This window comes from Oreochromis aureus, linkage group 6, assembly GCF_013358895.1.
Source record: "Oreochromis aureus strain Israel breed Guangdong linkage group 6, ZZ_aureus, whole genome shotgun sequence".
In the NCBI taxonomy this organism is placed as follows: domain Eukaryota; kingdom Metazoa; phylum Chordata; class Actinopteri; order Cichliformes; family Cichlidae; genus Oreochromis; species Oreochromis aureus.
This window is the reverse complement of record NC_052947.1, coordinates 9,667,767-9,693,623: the sequence shown is the minus strand read 5'-3', so window position 1 is coordinate 9,693,623 and position 25,857 is coordinate 9,667,767. Positions and strand designations below refer to the sequence as shown.

The window sequence follows — 25,857 nt, the reverse complement described above, 5'->3', positions numbered from 1 at the left end:
GTCACGGTCCTGGGTCAGTTCGACCCAGCATTTTGTGTTTCTTATGTTTTGGTTTAGTTTTGCATTAGTTCTTCTCTGCTGATACTGTTTTGATTATAAATATCAGGGCCGTTGCTAGCCATTTGGGTGCCCTAAGCACAAATGCTTTATGGTGCCCCCCCCCCGCCACTTAAAAAAAAAAAAAAAAAAAACATTAATACTTTTGAATTTCTCAGTGGAATTTGTTTAATTAAATAACAACAAACATGACAGTTAAACAAATAAATAAGGTTAAAGGAGGTTAAAAATACTGTTACAAATAAATACTCAGGCCCCTTTGGAAAATTAAAATCAGAGCTGACATTAAAAGGACCTCTCCGCACAATTTCAACACGATCAGCATCTACAATGTGAGCTGGCCAACGAGCAGGATCGGTTGAAGGGGCACACATGTCTCCACAGTGTCACTTTCTGATAGTCTCTCAGTGACAGGACTCTCAGTGGTACTTGTGTATGGAACTGTACCTGAACTGGTGGTTGATGGTTCTTGTTCTTCTTGGCTAGGGATTGTTGCAGGGTCTACAATGGCTGGTGGTTGATGTCCAGGGATGGCACTACTACTGGATGGTTCATCCTGTCCTTGAGATCCTCCTTGAACATATTTAAGCATTGACCCTGCATACAAGAGAAAATATTCAGGGATTTTACAGAAATACAATTTTGAATCTACAGTAGGCCTACGAAAAATTGCATTATAAGACTAATAAATTAAGTAAGTCACTGGTACATTTAAAAATTACTAACTATATTTTACATGTATAGATTTTCATAATGGCAAATGGCAATATAAACATGCTGTACATAATTTGATATAAATGCGCAAGTAGGAAATCTATATTACTGGAAGATATAGGTTTCATATTACACTGTAATATGAAACCTATATCTTATTTATGCCGCATAAATAAGATATGCGTCTTTATAGATATCCTGAAATGCAGCAACATACAAAGTAATCTTGTCTAATCTGATAATAATACTTGACTGCATCACTGACCTATCCCAAAGTTAAGGTTAATCAGTAGCATGCATGGCGTTAGCCAGCTAGCAACCTGAGGAGGGAAATGCTAGTCTCACGATTGCTAACGTTATCTGAAAACCGTCAATTGGTGACCATGATGAGTTGCTTTTAGTAGTCCATTCTATATTCATATCCACAACGTAAACAAACTACCCAACATCAATCATTTGCAACATTTGTTAACACAGTATGAACACTGCTAACAGGAGCTATCACAGAGTTGACGGACATGGCGTGCAAGCAAGGGCTACAATAATGAACTTTTTCTTATTGTTATTATTTAAACATTGCCTTACCGGCAAGCGACGCCTGAGTTTCATCACGCTTCCTCTTCTTCTTTCTTTTCTCCGCTCCCGACTCCTGTTGCCGTTTCGAGGCCATGTTCAAACAGGTGTTTACCAATACCGAATTGAGGCATTATAGAACAGACCACTGGGAGTGGGGGTGGGGGCACCAGGAGGAGACTGGAGACAGGGCACAAAGCAGATTCACCCCTTTTCTCGGGAAAATTGTTTTATGTTGCTTTTGTATTGTTTAACCATATTAATGCATATGATATTTATAGTATTAATATGGTTTACTTTTTTTTTTTTTACGACCCTGATTTTTTTGGTGCCCTACCGGCCAGTTGGTGCCCTACGCAGTGTGCGTTATGTGCGTTTGCGGAGCTACGGCGCTGATAAATATATTCTGTTTCTTTAGCTATATGATGATGATGATGATTATTATTATTTCTGGTTTAGGTTTCGTTATCGTGCCCTCATGTTTAGTTTAGGTTGCCTGTGCTTGGTCTTCTCTGCCTGTCCCCGGTAACCCCTGCAATAAAGCCGTTTGTTCGGAATTCACTTTCGCTTCCGTGAGTCCTGCATCTTGGGTCCTTCCTCTCTGCCTGCCTGCACACAGCCGAGACATGACAGATTTACCTTTTACCTTGATTTTTTAAATAACCATTTCAAACTATTTACAGAACAATCAGCTGCTCTTCAATAAGATGCCACACAAATTATTTGTGCCACTCCAAAAAAATAATTTCTGTCCACTATAAAGGAGAACATCACAGCCTGATACCTGCAGGTCTGACAGCAGCAGGTGTATCACTTCTGTTTCTACCTGGAGACAGCAGTCGCCTCATTGTTCTGACACACAACACAAAACTATCCACAACACTACACACTAACTACACAAGACAGCACATTGACTACACACCCCAAACATGCTAAACGTCACAAATCTCTCACATCTCAAAACTCGCTCTCTCTCTCTCGCCGTCACTCCTAAAACTTCCCCTGTTTTTGTTTTGTTTTGGTTTTTTTGCTCATAAGCAGAGAGTGCTTGCTGTGCTGTCCTTAGACAGTAAACGTGACGAAACTATTGAGGAAAAACACGCGTATATATTGTTTATCAACACAATTTAAAAACTGGTATATATCACCTTGTTGCTTTGTCTTTAAGTGGTCATGTGATTGACTTACCACGACTACTTTATTCTTCCTCAGTCAAACAGCAGCACTCATGTGATTGTTTTGCCCCCTGAGCTCCAGGTGTTGTGCTAGATAGTGATCGTGATTACCATCCGCGGGAGCACGCAGCTGCTTAAAGCTGTAGTCTCCAGATTACTTACAGCTACTTCCTGCAGCTGATATAAGATGCGGTAAACTGAACACAGCTTCAACCGTCTGTTTGCTGAAAAATAGTAACGGACCGCGTTTTCTTCTTAGTAACTGTAATGGCGTTGTAACGATAGGAATAGTAATTAGTTAGACTACTCGTTACCAGTGTTGGTCAAGTTACTTGAAAAAAGTAATCAGTTACTAATTACTGATTACTTCTCCCCAAAAGTAATCCCGTTACTTTACTAATTACTTATTTTCAAAAGTAATTAATTACTTAGTTACTTAGTTACTTTTTAAAAACACGATTTACAACCTGAATAGGTGATAAAGCGATAGATCTTTCAGCCCAATTCTACTTTTTCTGCATAATTCATCATACAAAATATAATCAAATGGAAAAGTCTCTTTTTAAAACTTTAAACTTTAAATCTTTTAACTTTATGCATCAAGCAAAAACTTAATTATATGCAACATTCTCTGACTGGAAGAAATTTGTTTAACATTTAAACCTATTTTCTGCACATTCCAGCACATAAAATAAAATAATTTTTTGTGTTTACACTCACTCTTTCAAATAGATGCAAGTGAAACGCAGCAGAAAATAAATAAAATCAAAGACTAGCGGTCCTGTTGCTCTATTTTCACCTGTAAAGCAGGAGTGGGGTAGGCGGAGGTTTACCCTGGTGCAGGTGTGCCGCAGCGGTCAGTGGAAGAATCCGCGAGTTTCTCTGTGAATTTCACATTATGTCATAATACACTCGCTGCTTGCTTGGAAGTTTAGGGGTTTTTTTCGCTGTAAAAAGAAGTTTTCTTCCCACGCACAACGGACGCTAATGTTTTTGTCACTTTTTATGGAATCAAACTCAAAATAAGGTCAGTACTTCCACGCTTTAAACGCTGCATGCTACACTCTGTCCCGCACTCCATATATTATGATCTGCACACAGCTGTTGTCATGAACGTGGCACACGCTTACGTCACTGTCATGAGACGTTCTCGCAAAAAAATCACGGTTTTAGTAACGCAGTAACGCAGCATTCCTACGTGAAAGTAACGGTAATCTAATTACCGTTTTTGCAATAGTAATCCCTTACATTACTCGTTACTTGAAAAAAGTAATCAGATTACAGTAACGCGTAACAAGTAACGCGTTACTGCCCATCTCTGCTCGTTACTGAAAAAAGTAACGCCGTTATTCCCATCACTGGATAGTAGTGATATAATGGGACTGTTTTTGCCCCCCCAACCTCCCTTTACCCCCAATCACCCCCTCAGGCGTGCTCTTAACCTCTGTATTTGGCACTTTTGCTAGTTCATGAGAGAGACAAGCGTCACTGACAGCCGGTGGTAACGGGGGATGTCAATATCAGGCACAGATAGTGGTAGGAAAAGTAAAGTTCTCTACCTGCTGATTCAAATATGTGATTCATGGTCAAACCCTTTTTAAAGCTGCGTATATTGCATCATATAGTGATTATTCACACGGCTCTGTTGGTGCCTGTCTGGTTTCTTGAATAAAATATTTAATCTAATTTTGATCATTGTTCAACTATCAAGTTGTTATTAAAAAAAACAACTAGATAGAGGAAAAGACAAACTTTATGTACATTAGAACTTTTCACAGTGGTCACTGTTCAACATCGGGAAAAAAAGGGCGGTGTGAATGTGACGTCTGAGTAACAGCGCTTTATTACTGCCAATAAAATGCAAAAGCCCTCTATCCTGTGCCCAAATTTTAAACCTGAGTATGTTTGTTGAAAGGGTTCGTATACATTTCATTAGACGCGCGACAACATTTTTTTCTCCAAGAAAAAATTAAATCTTTCATCACTTCTTCTGAAACAGACGTCAGAGCGACGGAACCACGTACCGACATGACCGCTGCAAAACTCTGCGGCAGCTGGCGCAGTGACTCTGGCCAATATTCTGACTCCCAAGATTCATCCACGTTTGGAAACTGGCTTGATGACGCATCATATGTGCCAGTGTCATTGTGGAGCCCTGTCGCCTCGCCCAACCCTGGACAAACGACAGGGACGAGGAAGAGGCGGTTCTCCCGACATCGATGCATCAGAGTGGGCATGGCCACCCTTTCAAAACCCAGAGAAAACACAGGAACAACTTTGTGTTAAAGATGATGACTATGTATATTTAAATTTAATTTAAGAGTAAAATTCTTAAAAAAACAAAAAACAAATGCAAGCTCTTATATAGGTCAGTAATGTTATGAAGTAAAGTTTATGTTAGCTGCCGTTCAAATGTAAGTTAGAAATGTTGATATTTATTTGACACGGGACAGATGATGGCGACAGACACAGCTCTGTTAATACCGTACTGTTGTCCTTGGGGCTGTCACAATATCACATTTTTCACAAGACATATCTATACCAGTCTATATCTAGACATTTGATTTTCAAATATCCTGATTATAGTTAATATGTGATTATCATGATACCCTCTAAATGACATCAGTTCACACACTATACAGAAAACACAACTATCTCAGCTATCTGGAACTTACATTCCTTTACCAACATTTATTTCAGTACAATAAGCTACATGCCGTTTAGATGAGCTCACTAAAAACACAATATAAACGCAAACACTTTTATTATTATAACCACATTATTATTAATTTGAGTTTAGTTTTTCATTAGATAATGCATTTCTTTTTTGAAAGTAGAAATATCTGATGTAATAATTCACTTTTAAAAGCAAGGTTATAGTGCACAGTTCTGATATATGAAACATAATTTTGTATAACTATGAAAATAAAAGAAAATGCATTTAAAATATAAAATACATTGAATATCACCACCACCATTACTAAACAGCGTGAAGTGGATAAAGATTTATGTGATGTTACATTTTCCTGAGAACTGACTGGCTGTGATGACTCCTCCAAGTGCTACATGCTATTTTGTCCTGCTAGTTGAGCCTGCTGTCTGCTCTCAGCCCTCCTCCTGTTTCACTGGCATATATCCATCACCAGAGGGCTCCACCGACATGCCTGCTGACGTCAGAGCAAACCCCTGTGTCATGCAGTGTTGCCAACTCCTCAGTAAGGAAAATCACTATTGGTTGTCCTAAAAGTCGCTAGAAGTCGCTAAATGACGTCATCACCTAATTTGCATAATTGATCATGATAATATAATTGTAACTTATGTTGTTGGAGAGAGAAATAACACCGTGGAAGAGACATAAAGTGAGTAAAAAACGTCCTAAATGCATTTAGTTTATTTAGAACTACAAATTAAATTTCTTTTAGCAATTATTGTTTTTTTTAATGTCACAATTCCAACCCTGCTCCTTTACCCGGGCTTGGACTGGCAAAAGTGATCCGAAATAGGCACTCTGGTGGAGTTACTTCGTGTGTGTGTGTTTATAAGTAGTTTTAAACCTTGTGATCCACAAAACAGCATAAGAGTAAAAGAAGAACTGACTGTGTTACAGCACCCGCTGCTTGTTGAGAGTAAAAGCGATACGCGCTTTCACGTCTTTTTTTAGCGACTTTTTAAAGAAAAAAAGTCGCTAGGGGGTCTGAAAACTCGCTAAATATAGCGACAAAGTCGCTAAGTTGGCAACACTGGTGTCATGTGACCTGTCTCCTCTCCACTACTGCTAACACCTGAATCCAAGCTGGGAAGCTCCGGGCTGTCAGCCTGCTGTTTCTCCACTTGCTCATAATCAGAACAAACCTGAATAAACTTGCCAAACACACCTCCACTGCTTCCAAACAGCCTCTGAAAATCTGCCTTTTGTTCATTCCCTCCCTCCTTTTCTTCCTCACCCTCAGGTTCCTCATCATGGCTATCAGTCATATTGATGCTATCTGCCTCCATGCTCTCTTCACTGACCTCTTCACAACTGCACATGCCTGAATCTAGACTCTGGAGCGTAAATCGATCATTGTCGAGCCTCTCAGTTTTCTCATAGTCTGAAATCACCTGCACTGGCTCACTGTTACTGCTGCCTTTGAGCAGCAACATTAACGTCTCCTTTTCTTTCTCTCTCGCTTCATCGCTTTTCTGTTCTGTGCTTTTTCCTTCACCCTGAGCACCAACAGGGCCATAAGGCGTGTCAGCCGCACAGGGCTTCAGATTCCCAGCAGTGAGTGAGGAAATAGGAGGAGGGCTACAAAGCTCAGAGTAACTTGGGTTAGAGAAGCTGGAGCTGGTGGAGTCATAGCTGCCTTTGTTCAACACCATCTTTTCATCTGGCTTGTAGGCCACAACAGCATCCACAGGCGAGGTTAATTCTACAGTGATCATTTCCACTGGTTTCAAGAAGGAGTGAAAGTATTCACTGGTGAACCCACTCTGGAGGAGAGAAAGTCACAGAACAGAAGAAGAGATTAGAAAGATTTGAAATATATAAAATATTCAATCTGCAGTTTAATGGAATCAATTAAATAGGTGAGCATCAGGTGTTTGGGGCGCTTCACTCATACTTTACTGAATTTGAATTGCTTGGATCATAAAGGTCTTAAGTCTGTGGCTGGATCAGTGAGTCACTATGTCTGTCTGGTTACACCTCCCACAGAGTTCACATCTGTCTGCAATGCTCTGTCTTTTTATGGTACATGTTGTGTTGGTCTGCTTTTTAAGCTACATTAGCTTATTTTTGCTTTTAGACTCCTTAAACTCTCTGTAGCTTCCTGCTACTTTACAGAGTGTTTTTAAATGAATATTTTTAGACATGAAAATTAGACCTTGATGCAGTCTACCTCTGTGGCTTTACAGTGAGCCTTGTTCCCAGCAGGCAACAGGTTAACAGAAAATATTGTGAAGTGACTGTTGTTGTTAAGTGGTGCTGCATGAATAAAACTGCACTGAACTGAAATCAAATCATTGTATAACAGACTTTCCCATGAACTTATCCAGCATCTGATTTTAACACTGTGATGAGGCACTCTACTCTTAACCCTAACCCAGTGGTCTCCAACCCTCGGGCCACGAACCGGTACCGGTCCGGTAAGAGTTGATGCTCGGGTGTGAAATTTATGGTTTTCAGGGTTTTTGTCGTTAACTCGGTTTCCCCGAGTCTTTTCCTGTGTTGTAGTTGTGTCTTATTTTGAAAGAAACATTTACACGTTACCATAGCAACCAGAGCGCATTAAGGGGCAGAGAGGATGTTACTCTCAATGTTGTTGGCGCATTTCTGGCGGACACCGCTAATCAAGTTACACAATTACACAGTGAATGTGCGTTTATTATTATATTTACAAAATACCACCAGGTCATATCATTTAATTTTTTTGTGTTTATCCTTGACACCTTAAAGGCCGGTCCCTGAAAATATTGTCTGACATTAAACCGGTCGGTGGCGCAAAAAAAAGTTGGGGACTGCTGCCCTAACCTAAAGAAGAGTCACTATTAGACTTAAAAGTGGTTAAAACTGAACTTTGAATATCTGGTAATAATTTAATTTACTGCAAACAAATTCACCACAGTATTTCATAAATGCTATGTTTACTGCCCTGAAGTGGCCACAGTATTATCTAATGCATGTGTTATAACAGAGGAAATATCTGTGGTTCATACGCTTACCTGGATTTCTCGCAGGAAGGATTTTCCTGGGTCTGGTATGGGTCGACCTTTGATTTTCTTTACTATGTAAACCCTAAAAAAATAAAAATTAACCAGAGTTGCCAGAAAATAACTTAAGTGAATCAAATTAGAAGAAGGTATAATAATATTATTTGCTATAGAAACTTGTGTCTGTGTGCACGTACCGGGTGGTTTTGTGAGTGCTTAAGAGCAGGCCTGCCAGCAACACCACCACACCGACTATCGTTACAGGCACAACAAACGTAATACCTGAAAAATACGGGACAGAATAGGTCACAGTGGCTCAGAAACATGAGAAAACTGGGTCAAACAGCCAAGTCCATGAGACACACACAGGTTTGTCTCTGCAGGCCGATACAGTGAATTTGAATAGAAATCAAGATGTGACTGTGATTTATTATTCAGAATAAGGATACATTTTGCATGAAGTGCATGGAATACAAAAATACAGACATTTTCACTTATGCCCTTGATTTAATTATTATTACTAATCCATGAGTGCGAATCCTTTGTATGTGACTGTCTGAAGTCAGAAACCTTCAAAATGCCATTTCTTTTTTCAGGGTCCTGGGTCTCCTGACCCAGCGTTTTTAATTCTTTGTGATTTTTGTATTATTGTACTTGTGTGATTTATTCTATGGTTTCTAGTTTTGATCCCTTGCCCTTCATGTCTCTCTGTGTCCCCTCTGTTCTGTGTAAGTCTGTGTCTGCATGTTTGAGTTTCCCTCTGTGTCTTTTGGTTCATCGAGTCCTCTGCCTTACTGGTTATGTCTCTGTGTTTCTTAGTTGCTGTCTCCACCGTGTCAAGTTCGCATCTCTGTGTTATACTTCCTGTTTTACTTTGAAGGTCCGTGTCTCATGTAAATGTGTTCAATTTACGCTTCCTTGTCTCGTCAGTTCTGATTTCCCCCAGCTGTGCTCTCCTTCTGTGTCTCATTCCCCTCGTTACTTCCCAGTGTATTTAAACCCTGTGTTTCTCTGAGTAAGTGTTGCGTTGTACCCTCAACAAGCTGTGTGTTCTGCTTCTGTGTTTCTAGTGTTTAGTCACCTGCTCAGGTTTAGTATTTATTTTCCAGTGTTTCAGTTCCTCTGTTCAGACTTTTGTTTGTCTTTTGGTGAGTTTAGTTAGTACGAGGTTTTTCCCAGCAATAAAGCTGCACTTTAAGTTGTACTTCCGTGTCTGAGTCCTGCATTTTGGATCCACCACTCCTGCTTGCCTGCCTGCCACACAGCCAACCATGACATCTTTCCTTTACTGCAGCCTCCTTCAGTTGCTGTTTGCTTCTGGGTCTTTCTTCTGTTTGTCTTCATGTACCGCCGTTACGTATTTAAAATACAAAATATGAGTAACTGTATAGTTATAGTTACCATTTAAAAAGGTGGTATTCAGAATAGAGTTTATTTTGTTGAAATTAAGGGATTACACGGTGGTCTTTTCATGTTTTATATGATAGGCTGTTCCCTCTCTATTTTTGGTAACTCCACGCCGATGGAAACCCAAACAAAACACGCACTAAGAGGCTCTAATGTCTGTGTCTCAATCTGGCGGCCCATGTCATCCCTACTTGCGGCCCGCATAATGACTTGACGAAATGTTTTTAAAAATTGTTCAAAAAATTATTTAATATGAAGGCAACAGGCAGAGTGTTACAGGCATAGCCAGTGGCGGTCCTAGCCTGTTTGGCGCCCTGGGCGAACACCCCCTCTGCCCCCCCGATAGTTGAACAATGATCAAAATTAGATTAAATATTTTATTCAAGCAACCAGACAGGCACCAACAGAGCTGTGTGAATAATCACTATATAATGCAATATACGCAGCTTTAAAAAGGGTTTGACCATGAATCACATATTTGAATCAGCAGGTAGAGAACTTTACTTTTCCTACCACTATCTGTGCCTGTAGCGGAGATGACAATAAAGTTTACTTTGACTTCAGCAGCGAGCAGGCTCACCGAGGGCTCTCGCGCTCACTTTTCGCGTATAGAATTTTGAAAAAACATCGGTGCAAATTATAAGTCTGTATCATAATTTCTGGTGTTTTCGTGTTTGTTGGTTTGTTTTTATTTTGTTTTATTTTGCGAGTTGGTAATTTTTGCTGCTCCAGCCAGCCAGAGAATCCCCCGCCGCTCCGCCCTCTCCTCCCTGTGCCGCAAGCAGCAGGCGCACCTCATAAGCGGAGGCGCCCTTACTCCCAGCAAATGGGCGATAGAAAACCGATCGGTGCCTATGACATTCCCAATATGTGCTGGCATGATGTCGGGGCAGCATGAGTACGAGCAATTTTTTTGCTCGTACTCATGCTCAGTATGAATGAAATGGAAAGGTTTTGACATTAGTATGTTATATTAAACAAAACATGTTAAGATAAATGTACCTGATGTTGGTTTTATTTTCCCTATTTGTGACTCCCATGATGCAGTGGGGCTCCAGTCACTCCAGGCTCCCTCGCGGTTCTGAAAAATAGACCGCACACGAACTCGTGCCTCGTACCTCTCGCCTTGTATCAGCAAATCTTGCTCCAGCTCTGCCTTGCACCCCGGCTGTATCTTGCACTCCTCCTCTTCATTGCACTGAATGCCACGTTTTTTGCGCACAGCAGGATCCTGACACACAGAAAGCAGCGCGGGGTTGAGAATGAATCTTGCTTGGATTCACACAGCCACAGGGTTGTCATTTAAATGTGCACTTTTAAAATCACTTTACACTTAAACTTGTTCACATTGTGTCACAAAATCTAAACTTACACTCCATGACTGATCCTGCTTCTTCCACTGCAGTTCACTTCTGTATGAACTGATCCTTTCATGGTTGTGGACTTGGGACAACCAGGAAACAGAGGTGAAGTAAACTTTTGGCTCTGCAGGAGGATTCACCTTTACTGCAAGATCACACACACAGTTGTTTTAGGTCACCATGAATAGCTCACACTGTAAATCACAAAGAGCAAATATATTATACTGTAGATTACACTCACTATGACAGGATGGCTTGAAGGAAGTAATTACACTCTTCATTTGGTTGCAGTTCAGATTGAGGGACAACTCATGGAAAGACAGAAACTGAAAAAAAATGTTTGTCAAATATTTACTGTTAGAAAACATTTATTACAGAAGTTCCTGTTTGGCAAACTTCAAAGGGGGCTTAACAAAAGCTTGATTTTTTTGTAACGACAGAAAAACTAACTATTTGGAAGGAGTCAATGACTGCCCCGAGAACATTACTTTCTACTTTCTGTAGAATATTAGTTCTGACTTCTAATTAAACTACAAACTGAGATATAGGATATATGATTTTATCTCGGTGGCGCTACAATAATTTGATTTGTTCACACACTCACAGTGTATGTTCTTTCAAAGATCAGGGAGCACTTCTTCAGGGCTGGTCTGGAGACGTCAACAGACTTTAGGACACAGGAAGCGCTGTAAGAACTGAGAAAAACAGTATTAATCTCTTTTTGGTGCACATGATGACAGGTGTGAGTTATGTATTTTGAGTTTTATGTGTTGAGCTTTTCTCTTTGTGACTGAGCTCCTTACAGGCGTCGAGATTTATATTGAGCATCTATCGTGCATGCAGTGTCATCAGACACGTTTCTGCTGTTCCACAAACATGTGATGATTTTATTGAAGTCAGTGTAGCAAGTGAGATCTGTGAGAATTAAAACAGGAGAGATGGAATGAAAATGAGTAAATATGTCAAACAACAGATCTTAAAATCAGTTAAATCTAAATCAAGAGGATTAAAGACTAACTCTGTGGCAGGCTGGGACACTCATCACTTCTGCAGAGCAGCAGCACAGGCAGCAGAATAAACAGGGAAAGGGTTTTCTTATTTCTCTCCATTAAGTCGACAGTTTTCTTTCTTAGAGGCTGCTGGGATGGTGACTCGTGACTGTGACTGGAAGATTTGAAGGACTGTAGTTGCTTTAGGTATTGACTGACTGCTTTCTTATTCTTGTCATCCTGCAAAGGTAAACACATAAAATAAAATGTTACCATGTTAGTAACATGATTAGAGACGTTACTGAGTTTTATTTCTCTAAACAGTCAGACATCAACTCACATAGAAAAAAAAAACAGTTGGCTGCAGATAAACAGAATAAACAGAGGACGAAACAACAGAAATACAAGTGTTTCAGATCCTGCCTCAGTTTGTAAAACTAAAAGCAGTGATGATGTAATCCAGACTCCTACTGTGTATACTAAGGAGCACTTAAACTTACCATTCATCCATTTTCTTCTACTTCACCAATTTAGCATCGCAGCGGTGAAAGCTAGAGTCTATCTCAGCTTGCACAGGTCGAGGGGTAAGGTGCACCCTGGACAAGTCAGCAATCTGTCAGAGGGCCAATAACTAACCATTACTGTACAATACAAAGTGCTGTTCAGCTACTGTTATTGTGGTTTGGAGACATCTACATAAAATGAAATTGAACTGAAATCATAATTTACATGAAGTGTTGCAAAAATTAATGTTTCCATTGCTGTTGCATTTGTGAGCTTTTCTTTCAGACATGCATCTCGACCACAGCCTCGCAAACTGTTGGCTGCTCGGTTTGTGTTCACCTTCATTTGATCTGCTCCACCATGGCAAATCAAATAAAACTGATACATAAATAACAACAACCTGATCTCCTGGATGTTTTGTTACACAAAAGCAATTTTCACTCAATGTTAAACTGAACAAAATTCAGTAAAACATTTTTAATATTGTAATTGTAATAATACAATTCTCTTATAAAACTAATAATACCTGTACATTAAAGCACAGACGCTGTCCATTGAAAGACTTCAGTCAGTCACTTACCTGCTGGCTGAGCTGCAACTGATCTGCTTCCAACTGCTGACTTAATTTCACCGGATATCCTGTCAAAGAGCATCACATGAGGGTATTACTTTATGTATCAAATGTAACCAACTAAACTGACAAGACAAAAAAAAGGGTGAAAAATCTTTTGATCACAACCCACAGTGCTCTTCTGACGAACATTTGAACTTCTGAGTATTTCAGTTGAAGTATTTTAACCCTTTAGTTTCATCTAATCCGATTCTTCAACTTATAAACTGTTGCATATAATAGTAACTGCAGTGAACCTGTCTGTATAACTCTGAGCTGATAACTTTAAGATGCAGTATCAGGTGGAAGGTGGTTGTTCTGGGTTGTTGCGTCAGTTTTTCATCTTCCTTGACTTTAGTACAGCCTGTCAATTCCCCCACCCTGATGTAGTTTTCACCACACACACACACACACTGCGCTTCTTATAAGTATTAGCAGTAGCTCCCTTTGCATGTGGACCACACTGACATTTAAACTCTGTGTTTGTGTGGATTTGTGCTTTTTGTGGTTTTGCAGCCAAGTGCAAGCTGACCCACAAACACCCACATCCTCACCTAATGTGTTCACATTATGCATTAAATGACTTTAAGCATTTTATCTTTGCAAGAACACATTTCAAACAAACCTTTTTCATAGCGCTCAATACAAACATATTAAGTTTAAACAGCATAGTACTGAAGTTGGTTTAGATTCTCATTCACATAATAAATATCACATCACATTACATATTCCAGCTTTGCCCCAAACATAGAGCCAGACTCATAAAGAAGATCTTCAGATCACATCTTCTATAGAACAAAAACTGTGGATCTTTCTGAGAACTCAAATGTTCTAAAAGCTTTTCAAGTTGATATAAAAGATGTGATGGGGTACATTATGCTGATTGATCCTCTTAAAATGAGCTTTGGGAGCTTTCAGTTGTGTGCTGCAACTCACAAAAATGTTTCAAACCAGGCAGTTTTTTATGGTTTCTGTAACAGGTGGTCCAAATGCATGAAAGCAGTATCAATTCCTTCCTGATCTACTGTTATAAATATCAAAGTTCACATGCAAACTGGGACGCTCTGCGCTCATGGCTGCTCATGGTGACAACGTGGCATTCAGTATTTTAACAAGATAAAAGCTCTGAAACTGTACAGAATTAAAAAAAAAAACAAGACATAAAAATTGAAGGAGACCCAATCAAGCCAAGATAAATTTGATGTGAAGCCAGTCTCAACATGAAGGAAGAAACTTATTGTGGTACATTATGTTGTGAGTCTGCTTATATTTGCCTTGTTACCTGGTCTATGCACATGCAAATGTTCTGACCACATAAACCTACCTGACACCATTAATGCACTGCTGCTCCTCAGTGTTGGTGTAGAAGCTGAACTTTTACTCTGCCAAATCTACCCAATGGTTGAAACATGTCACATAGTGTATGATGTGAAGCAGCTCTTTGTTTATTCCTGTACTGAAATCCTCTGCATTTAAACCTTTCAGACAGATTCCAGTTTTTTCATAGAACTTAAACACAAAAAGTTCATCATGGGGTTTCACAAGGTTCTGTGCTAACACTCATATGGCATCGGTTTATGGATCCACAGCTTTCTTTCGGGACGTAAACAGACAGTGAAAGTCAGTCATCACATATCCTCTGGTGTCTGGTTGCAAATTTTGAAGCCAATATGATAACCTTATCCCACCAACGCAATTCAAATCAAATCACTCATAATGATTCTCTGGAAAATGAGTAGAATCCTTAGAACAGGGTTCATTAAACATTGTTATATGAACTGCAGAACAGTACATTTAAAAGCAGAAATAACACATAGAAAGCAAGCAAACAAAAAGCGAAGCAACCCCGGGGTGTAGAGCCTTAAAGCACAAACACAAAACACACACAAAGACAGACAGGAAACAGGCAGCAGGAAAAAAAGAGAGAGTCCCAGTGCATATCAGAGTCATCTTATATAGGGACGGTGACCCCCCCTCCCTTTCATCCATTGTGTTTTCTTTTCGTCTTCCACTTATGATATACACGACCCTACACCATAACTTGCAAACCAGTCTCTCATCCATCATTGCACTGGGTCCCTTTGACAGTTTCATGGCCAAAGTGAGTCTGAAAGTCTGCAGAAAAGCAGTTAATCAGTTAATCCATTCAACAATATTGTTGGGCCTGCATGCCAGACATAAACTGCTATCCATGCTGAGTGAGGGTTTACTTGGTCGCCTTCTGGTGTTTGAGGCGAGAACTAGAATCCCTGGTACACGCCCTGCAAAGGCCAGGTTTTTTGTCTTACATAGATATTAAAAGGGCTGTACACTTCGGCTTTACAATCATTCATGCTTTTGTGTTACAGCCATTTAAGGGGCCATATGCTTTTATCTTACAGCCCCAGAAAGGGCTGCAGGCCTTTGCTTTACAGCCATCTTTTGTACAGCCATTTAAAGGGCGGCACACGCTGTGAAGCAATCCTGTTAAACACCGCTGCATGCTTCTGCTGCACAGTTAAATGCAGCTGCCTAGCTTTAGCAGTGCCAAGCTGAATTAACCCTTTGTTGGACTAGTCACAGTTGGCCGTTGATATTAATCAACATGTGCTCATTCAACAAGTGGCACAACTTTTTCAATAATATAGTGGGAGATATATATGACCTAAATATATGGGCCATGTGATTTGAACATACAGGAAATGTTTAACACAGTGCCTCCACTCTATAAACACTTCGCTGTAAGTATGCATAGTCTATATGAGTATATATGATTACACACAATTTATGAAAGATTGATTGCATGTCTAGTGTATACAGGTATATATGTCATAATAAAATCCACAACACTGAGTCTCAGCACTGGTGTACCCCAGGGCTGTGCTGAGTCCACTTCTCTATTCTTTTTATAGATATGATTGCAGGCCTTTCCATCCAAGCAACAATTTTGTGAAATATGCTGATGACACCCAAATACACGGACCAGTACCTCCTCTTTGACTCCCACCACCCTCTGGAACACAAACTTGGAGTAATCAGGACCTGAGCAGAGAATGTTCCCTCTAAGCCTGAAGGGAAAAAGAAGGAACACACACATGTAAAGGAAGCGCTTAAAACATGCAGTTATCCTAGATGGGCTTTCATCAAGTCAGCAAAGATGCACAGAAAAGAAGATCAGACACCAAGTAGGGAGGATAAGAAAGACAAACGCAACAACATTGTCATCCCCTATGTAGCCAGTGTATCAGAAAAACTCAGGAGAGTTTTCTCCAAACACGACATCCCAGTATACTTCAAAACCAGCAACACACTCAGACAGAAACTGGTTCATCCCAAAGACAAAACTCCTAAACACAAACTTAACAACGTGGTGTATGCTGTACAGTGCAGCGAGGAATGCCCAGACCTCTACATCGGAGAGACCAAACAGCCACTTCATAAACGCATGGCACAACATAGAAGAGCCACCTCCACGGGACAAGACTCAGTAGTCCATCTGCATCTAAAGGACAAAGGTCACTCTTTTGAAGATGCCAACGTTCACATTTTGAACAGAGAGGACAGATGGTTTGAAAGAGGAGTGAAAGAGGCCATCTATGTCCACTGTGAGCGACCATCTTTGAACAGAGGCGGTGGTTTACGACACCGTCTGCCATCTATAATCCAGTTTTGAGATCCCTTCCCAGACGCCTTAACGCCCACTCACATCCTGGGCCATCTGACCTCAGGAAATCACACGATAGGGTGGGGCTAGGTTTCACAATGAGCTCACCCGAAATCTTGGCTGATTGTGACCTACACCCATTTTCACACCTTGGCTTATGTGATTAGAGGATCTTTAGGGGGTCCATTGTCCCTCTTGGTGGGTTACTCCCACAGAGCTTAAATCTGGAACTCTCCACCATTTGACCCTAGAACTGAAGAAGCTTCTTGGATGAGAGGTGAAACGTCTTCAAGCAAGTTAAAGTGGAGACGCTTTTCTTTCCAAGCTCCTTAGACTTTGTGTCACAATGAGAGACCATGATTTTTGTTTTATGTATCTTGGTGTTCTTACTCTTTCTCATAATTTTCACAGAGGTTTGAAGCATATGTACTCTTTATCTATGTCGTCTTCTGAATTTTATGACAAGTTTTCTGACTTTTGGACTTCCCCTAACTCAGTACAAGAAAAATGTAAGAAAGATGACACTCTCTTATCACTGTCTTTTTGCCTCTCCGAGTCAGAAGCAAGAAAACCACAAATACACACTAAAAGCTCAAACCACATCCTAACCCTCTTCTCTTCACAGAAAACAAATTTCTTTCCACTGATAAAAAAACAAACCAAAAAAACATCATTCACAGGTCCGCAGCTCAGACCGTAGTAGAGGGACCTCTGGCTAATACGTCGGGTTCTGTGTCGGGCTCGTAGTCAAAAACTAGGTCAACTTTGCTAGCGAGAGACAGAGAGAAGCATTGAAAGGCTGCTCCAACGGTACTTATTGTTTCGGAGGAAAACACGAACACAGTGTACAGTCGAGTCTTAATAGCTGACTTGCAACTGGGCTGATCAGGCTCTCTTTTTGGCTGCAGTGGTTATTATTATATTTAAATGCTTCCATCTCCCGTTTCTGGTTGGTGACAACCAGTGTTGGTCAAGCTACTTGAAAAAAGTAATCGGTAACTAATTACTGATTACTTCCCCCAAAAGTAATCCTGTTACTTTACTGATTACTTATTTTCAAAAGTAATTAGTTACTTAGTTACTTTTTAAAAACATGATTTAAAACCTGAATAGTTAATAAAGCAATAGGTCTTTCAGCCCAATTCTACTTTTTCTGCATAATCCATCATATAAAATGTAACCAAATGAAAAAGTCTCTTTTTAAAACTTTTTATTAGTTTTAATCTTTCAACCTTATGCATCAAGGAAAAATTAAATTATATGCAACATTCTCTGACTGGAAGAAATGTTTAACATTTAAACCTATTTCCTGAATATTCCAGCATATAAAATAAAATTGTTTTTTGTGTTTACATTCACTCTTTCAAATAGATGCAAGTAAAACACAGCAGAAAATAAATAAAATCAAAGACTCAGCAGTCTTGTTGCTTTTAAATCTATTTTCACCTGTTTAGCAGGAGTAGGGCAGGCACAGGTTTGCCCAGTGCTGCAGCAGTCATGTCAGTGGAAGGATCCGGGAGTTTCTCTGTGAATTTCACATTCCGTGGCAGCGTACTCGGTGCTTGCTCAAACGTTTAGGGGTTTTTTTCACTGTAAAAAGAAGTTTTCTTGCCACGCAGAGTGAACAGCGGATGCTAATGTTTTTGTCACTTTTTACAGAATCAAAATCAAAGTAATGTCAGTACTTCCACGCTTTAAACGCTGCATGGTCATACTCTCTCACATGCTCGATATATTATCCATTGTTGAACTGCACACAGCTGTTGCCACGAACGTCGCACTCGGTTACGTTATTGTCATGAGACACTCTTGCAAACAAAATCATGGTTTAGTAACGCAGTAACGCAGCGTGCTTACGGGAAAGTAACTGTAATCTAATTACCCTTTTTTGCAATAGCAATCCCTCACTTTACACATTACTTTTTTTTAAAAGTAATCGGATTACAGTAACACGTTACCTGTAATGCGTTACTGTGTTACTAGCCCATCTCTGGTGACAACTCGTACTTTTGCACTCTCCTTTTTCTCCCTCCCTCGTGCTCACAGAGACATAACGGGTATGGCAGTCCATTCTGCCGGCAGCACGGACTACACTGCCCATGAGACTACATTCTTTAGGGCTATGCCATCATATTAAATCTTTTTTTGAATAATTATTTTAAAAAATATTTCTTCACATCATTATGCGTGCCACAAGTAGAGGTGACGTGGGCCGCGAGATTGAGACACAGGCATTAGAGCCTCTTAATGCAGCGGTGCATGCTCTGAGCAGAGGGGGAATGGGTGCCCCAGGAGGTAGTAGCAAAGGGAGTCGACCGGCCACCGGATCTCCAAACATTTCTTCTCGACAGTGCTATACCGGCACTCCTGATCCATCAGCTTCTGGCTGATGTAGAGAACTGAGCGGTCGGCTCCCCCTACCTCCTGGGACAAAATGGCCCCCAGTCCTCTTTGAGTCATCTGTCTGCAGACAAAAAGGGAGGGAAAAGTTAGGTGTGAACTGCAGCAGCTCCCCACAGACAGTCTGTTTTAGCTGCACAAACACCACCTGGCACTGCTCCGTCGCTGGCCTAGATCAGGGGCACCTTTCCGGGTGACATAGGTTAAGGGTCTAGCCCCAGGAACCGCCTCACCTCCACTGGGTACCCATCAAACTGTGACACCTCATCGACCTTGTGATAGTCGACACAGAACCGCATAGAACCATCTTTCATCACCACGAGAACTATGGGACTACACCGGGCGCTGTGCGACTCTTCTATTACTCCCATTTTCAGCATGTTGGCCATGTCTTTCTAAACGATTTGTCTTTTATGTTCAGGAAACCTGTAGGGCCATCAACGCACCGTCACGCATTTCAATACGATGCTCAATGAGAGACGTTTGACTGGGCAGGGGGAGAACGCGCCTGCAAAGCTCTGTTGTAAAGCAGCAACATCTGCTCTCTGAGCTTGTGTGGGATGTGATATGGTTATCACAATGGAGGGAGGTGGGAATGATGGACTCTGGCAACTCCCACCCAAACTCATGTAGGGCTGCACGATTTTGCAGAAAATGAGAATCACAATTTTTTTGCTTAGAATTGAGATCACGATTCTCTCACGATTTTCTTTTCCAGTATAAATATTTATTGCACTTATTAACTGCACATCAACTTCATAACAGTTGAGACTGAACATAAAAACAATAAATGTCTCACATTTTGTCGTTGCCGCAAAATGTTGTACTGCTTGTAATTCCGTTTCCACCGTTGCTCGACACTGCGTGTATAGAGCAGGTAGTGCAACATTTGAAAAATAGTTGCGGGACGGCACTGTGTAGCGTTTGTCTAGGGTGTTGATCATTTTCCTAAATCCCTCATTTTGCACAGTGTTCATGGGAGCCATATCTTTAACCAGGTGATAAGTGATAGCCTCCGTAATTTCTTTGTGCCTGCGGGAGTTCGACGGGTATGGGGAAGCGCTGTATAAGGTTCCGTTATTGATGTTTGGGTGGTTGACCGGGACGGATTTTCTCCTGTCACTTTCTTGGCCTTTACAGCTTCGTCATCTCTCACGTGCTCTCCATTGTTTTTTCCCTGCGGCTCCGCCCTTGTCATTTGTTGAGCAGGAAGAGTGGCGCTTGTTTTCATGCAGATTATGTCCCGGATCACAATGCGGTACAATCGTCATCTTTTTTTTTTTAAATCGTTGTCATTTGGAAATGACATCGCACATAAGTATGAATTGAGATCGCGATTTTCTAACGATTAATTGTGCAGCCCTAAATTCATGTCTCTCCTTGACCGGGCTCACCAGAGAAGCGGTTTCAGCCTCCCTCCAGGCTTTAAGGAGGTTAAGGTGGTAAATCTGCGTGGCTCCTCCCCTGTCCGACCATACTACCTCATAGTCAACTTCCCCCACATGCAGTGTGACGACAAAGGGTCGTTGCCACTTGGCGCGTAGTTTGAGGCTGGAGTAAGGGAGTAATACAAGTACCTTGTCTCCCCGTGAAAATTACCTGAGTTTAGCCCCTTTGTCGGGCTCCATTTCAGTACTCTTTACGGCCCGCTGGGGACCCCACCTCTTTTCCGAGCTGCTGGCACCTGAAACTGGTGTTCCATGGGCTGGACGCTCCACCGTGCAGCCTCTGGTCCGACGGCCAGGTGATCCTCCGCCGACATCCTCCGCTGCGGTGAGGTCGACAGGCCAATGGCAGCAGACCCAGCGGGCAGTGGCCTCGAGCAGTTCCTTCACAAACTGCTCGAGGAACACGAGGTTCAGCATATGCGCCTCCTCCGGTGACGGCCCCCGGACGTAGCCAGCTGCCTTCCAGCTGCCTGGCCCACGCAAACAGCCATTCTCTCCCTGCCATCTGACTGACATCCACCGGAGAGAGGCCCATGCGATCCACAACACCAACCAGCAGATGACCTTGAACACCCCCCGGGATGCTGGTGGCAGGCTGAACACCCCTGTCAGTGGCAAAAGCTGTGTTGGCCACTCCTCCTTCGCCAGTGACATGTCAGCACCGTGGCCTGAAAACCAGCGGATCCTCTCCTCCGCCATCCAGTTGGCGTCACTGACAACAGGGCAGGACGCGTGCTGGTGCAGGCGCGGCCCCCACTAGCTGTTCCAGCACCACGGTGTACCGCTTTGCTTGTTTCCACAGAATAGCCAGCTGCTCGTCCTGGGCGCCGCCTGCCATGCGGACATCGCCGCCAATCCTGCATCATTTGGCCCAGCATCAGGAGGCGGCTGGGCAGGCTGCAGGGCTGGCTGCTGGGCGGCGGCTGAGCCGGCAGCTGACCGGCCGGTTGAGCCTACTATCCTCCTCTTGTCCCTTCACTGGGGCCATCACATCCCAGCCCAGCTCACGGTAACCCAACTCACAAATGCAGGCAGAGGTATACCTCTGCCCTGCTGTAATCACACGCTTTGTCTCCTACTGTCGCCGTTCCTTGCTGTCAGGACTGGGTCGCCACGTCACATTGGCCGATTTGACTCCAGGTTAGGAATCAGGCAGATCAGGCATCGGGTCCCTCTTTTCACCTGGCCTTCACACATTCCTCCTCATATCTGGGGCCTCTCTCCTCCCAGTGCTCAGCTAGCCTGCCTTAAAAGGTCTTTACACAGCTGATACCTCAGCAGGTGATCCCTATCAGCTAATTTGTCCCATGCGCAGCCAGTCCATGCAACAGAAACAGAATAAAACCGTGCAAATAAAAACTACACTCATAAATAAACACTTAAAAATTCGAATTAAACCAATATACAAGATAAATACAGATGTCCACTGTGTGACAGACACTCCCAACTCCGTGCCACACACAGCTCTCTTGCTGGCTCTGGCACTACCAAAAGGAAAAGAGCATATTTCTCCCATATTGGGTCTTTTCATTGCCTCCCCTGTTAAATCCAGAATATAATTTAAAATTCTTCTCCTCACATACACGGTTTTATGTTAAAGACCTCTACCCTAACAGAGCACTTTGCTCTTAGACTGCCTGTCTGTTCTACCTGCCTATTAAACTAAAATATAATTTTAAAAAAAGAGTGACATTAAGAACCTACCAGTCCGGATGTGTTCAGTGTTCTGTCATTTTAATGTCTGTAAGATAATTCAGGCTTTACCTTTGCCCTGTATAACACTTCTTTACATCTATCATCTAGTGTGACATATGAAAGAGAGTTCAAAGGAAAGAACAGAAGAAGCTACGCACTTTTTTTTTCTGACAGCAGTAACTTAGTGATATGATCGGTCACAGATTTTGAGATTTCATATGAAGAACCGTGAAACACCACAACAGCCACTATGAGTATGTGATTTTTTTCAGTTTCCTTTGTAGTCTTTATCAAGTTACTTAACACGTCAGCCACCAACGGCACCTTGTAGACTTGTTAAAGTGAAACTCTTTATTTGCTACAAATGTTTCATGGTTACTGTGACTGTGAAAGAAGGTAAGTGAAAGTAGTATGATTTCAAAATTAGTTCTTAAACTGTTTAAACAGCCACACAAACCTTAATTTCATCTCTTTGTTTTTTGTTTTTTTAACTTTTGAAACTTAAATATAAGTTCTGTTATATTAGGCTATTTTTAAAAAGTGCTTGGGAAATAAGTTTTCTTGCTGGGAGACTGATATGAAGATTGTGATCTCTTACCTCTGTATAGTATAGGGTTTATTACTAATTGCTACTAAAAGTTTCTGTTACCTAGCAACCGTAGCATAAGCAGCTACAGCTGTGGTGGACAGCCCATGTTTGACATGTTCGATGGAAATAGAGAAAATCTTTATTTTATACTATTTTTTTGACTGTAAACAGAGAAAATTGTATTGTTTGATGCATCTGGGAGATCACCACAACCATGCACTGAGTCCCTTTAGCCAACAATCATGCTACGTTTAGCTAGTAAACTAGTTTGCTAGTGTAGCTCTTGAAAGCAGTCTCATTTCATTGCGATGGTACAAATGTAATAGGATTTACATTATTGAGATTTTACTATATATACAAAAATTTTGAAACAAAAATGCAATTGTCTCAAATATTGTATTTCAGTTCAAATTCAAGGTATACATTTCTGTTTTGTATCATTTATACCTTTGTGACTAACAGAGAAATATTCATACACAGTGACCACTGTCTGAAAGCTTTAGTTATATTTAAGGACAATATCCCATATAACTAAAATAAACTAAAAAGATTTGATCCTTGTATGTTTCACATGAAATGGAAGACAAACTGATGCAGTAAATATTCTTTTATTGCATGAGAAAACTGCAGTATAATTTACGTAAGATGTTGAAGATATTGGAGCGCCAAACAGACTGATGTTTGGGTAAGAGGCTCAAACAGGACAGATATGATACAGAAACATGACATCCTTATAAAATACTGACACACTTTATGAATATGCAACTTTTCACAGCTCTTTGAACGTTGTATTTAAAATAAACTTCGTACTTTTCCCACAGAAACCAGCACAATCCCACTTTGATGAAAACAACAGTTTAACTAAATATATTCTGGATAAATCAAAGAATTATCAAACTTGTCTGTGGTTCCGTTTATTTTCCTTCTTTCTCTGTCAGATCCTGTCCTGCAGCATAAACATCAGTGAGTGGTTTCCTGTATGCAGCTGTTATAGTTTGGGTTGGAGATACTTCTGCAAATATGGGAAGCTAATTTTTAGAAACTGTTTTAAATGTTTTCACCAGTTCCTCAACTACAGAGAACAGCTGTCAGCTGCTGGAACCCTCTTTCTCCCCCTCTTCCTCACACACTGCTGAATCAGTCCTGGTGTATCACCAGGGGTGGAGAGCCTCTGTCCCATCACCTCTCACCTTCTCAGTCTCTCCTGAGTATGCACATTTGCAAAAGGAAATCAACCACGGCTGTTTATTATTGAAAGATACGAGGTTTCTCTGTGCTGAATCACGGGGAGCGTTTTAGTTAATTGAAGTTTTATTGTGATTTTATTTTAAGACATTAAACTGGCCACGTTTTGAATAACATTTATAAAAAGAGAGCTACGCTGGACATAAGTAACTGGGTTAATGTGATGCCCTGCATATTTTAAGGATTACGATAAACTTCATGATCAAAATGCATTTTTTTAAATAGGTCGAGTTAAATGAGTTTTGTGTCACTGTGCACAGCGAAAAACTCACCTGATGTAGTGGTAAGGTGATGTTCACCAATAGATGGCAACAAGGACAAATGAGTGACTGGCACAGGTATTTTCTACACAAACAAAATTTCGCACTGAAAAGCCTGAGTGGGAATTTTTGTTTACATAGAAAGTTAAAAAAAAATATTGAGGTCTTTCCAGTGTTTTCAAAACTGTGTTGCAGTGAGTTTTTTGGATACACATCAAACACAAACACGGAACAACAAAATATGTAAAATTACATACACTTCTCGCTCATTTTTTGAGAATTTCACCACTTTTAGTTTTCATGGAAAATAGCTTGTGTTATTCATGACATGACATCACTTAAAATAACTTTCTAAAGTCAGTAAATAGCTGCCACTTAAGTATAAATCTAAATCATACAAATCATTTTGTATTATCTGGGAAAAAAAAGCAAAAACAGTTGTGCTGTTTTTTCATAATAACTGGGTAGGGGTGCAGTAAAAGTCACCAAGGCTCTGCACAGCTCCAAACCTTCTCTGCCAATGACATAAGTTTAAAAAATGTGCGCTGGGAGCTTCATGGTATGGATTTCTATAACCAAGCACTCAATAAGTATGTTGACAAAAACTTTCGTGCATGTAGGGAATCTTACCACAGTTTACTTGTGTCACTTAGGTCAGCTAGTTGGATGGCAGAGAGGGCAGCCTTTACATTATAGAAAGAGTCACATTATTTTTTTGCCTATGAGTTTCTAATCAAGCATAAATATTGACAGAAAATAAATTAAAGGAAATACGTTCATGAAAATAACAGTCACAGTTGCTGAAAACTGAGCAGACGACAAACGCTTACTCAGTTTCCGTAGTGTAGTGGTTATCACGTTCGCCTAACACGCGAAAGGTCCCTGGTTCGAAACCGGGCGGAAACATTATTTCTTTACTTCAAGCTGTCAGCGCGAGCAGTCGCAGCGGCCCGGCGCTCTCCACGACTTTGCAGCTTTCTTTTTCTGTGTTATTGTGTAAATACTTACGCTATTGTGTACTTCACACACATGGAGAGTTGCCAAACTGCCTTTCATTGTTTTTGTAACAATGACAATAAACAGCTATTCTATTCTATGTTTATGTGATGTTACATTTTCCTGAGAACTGACTGGCTGTGATGACTCCTCCAAGTGCTACATGCTATTTTGTCCTGCTAGTTGAGCCTGCTGTCTGTTCCCTCTTCCTGTTTCACTGACATATATCCATCACCAGAGGGCTCCACCGACCTGCCTGCTGACGTCAGAGCAAACCCCTGTGTCATGTGACCTGGCTGGAGGTGCAAAGCTGGACTCAGACGTGGCCCAGGCAAGTTCAGAGGCAGTTGTGGAAAAGAGAGCAGGGAGCATGGTAAAGCACTGGGAGGATGAGGTGGAAACAGGAAGCGTGTAGATTCAGTGGACTTATCAGCATCCTCCATGCCCTCATCCTGACTCAGCTGCTCCTCTCCCCCACTGCTAACACCTGAATCCAAGCT

At 41.2% G+C, this 25,857-nt stretch overlaps 1 protein-coding gene and 1 non-coding gene across 2 annotated transcripts; one reads left to right on the top strand and one right to left on the bottom strand.

The window, feature by feature from the left end:
* Nucleotides 1-6,144: 6,144 nt before the first annotated feature.
* LOC116329142 lies at nt 6,145-13,388 on the bottom strand. The gene is made up of 12 exons (XM_039614020.1): nt 13,215-13,388; nt 13,052-13,110; nt 12,468-12,580; nt 11,997-12,207; nt 11,782-11,893; nt 11,583-11,673; nt 11,220-11,304; nt 10,990-11,123; nt 10,620-10,848; nt 8,408-8,492; nt 8,223-8,295; nt 6,145-6,992 (listed from the first exon to the last, which is right to left on the bottom strand). The coding sequence occupies exons 3-12, from the start codon at nt 12,468-12,470 to the stop codon at nt 6,246-6,248; spliced, it is 1,770 nt and encodes a 589-aa protein (XP_039469954.1). The 5' UTR covers nt 12,471-12,580; nt 13,052-13,110; nt 13,215-13,388; the 3' UTR covers nt 6,145-6,245.
* An 11,806-nt stretch (nt 13,389-25,194) lies between these two features.
* Nucleotides 25,195-25,267, top strand: trnav-aac. The gene has a single exon. It is a non-coding gene; the product is annotated as a tRNA-Val (tRNA).
* Nucleotides 25,268-25,857: the final 590 nt, after the last annotated feature.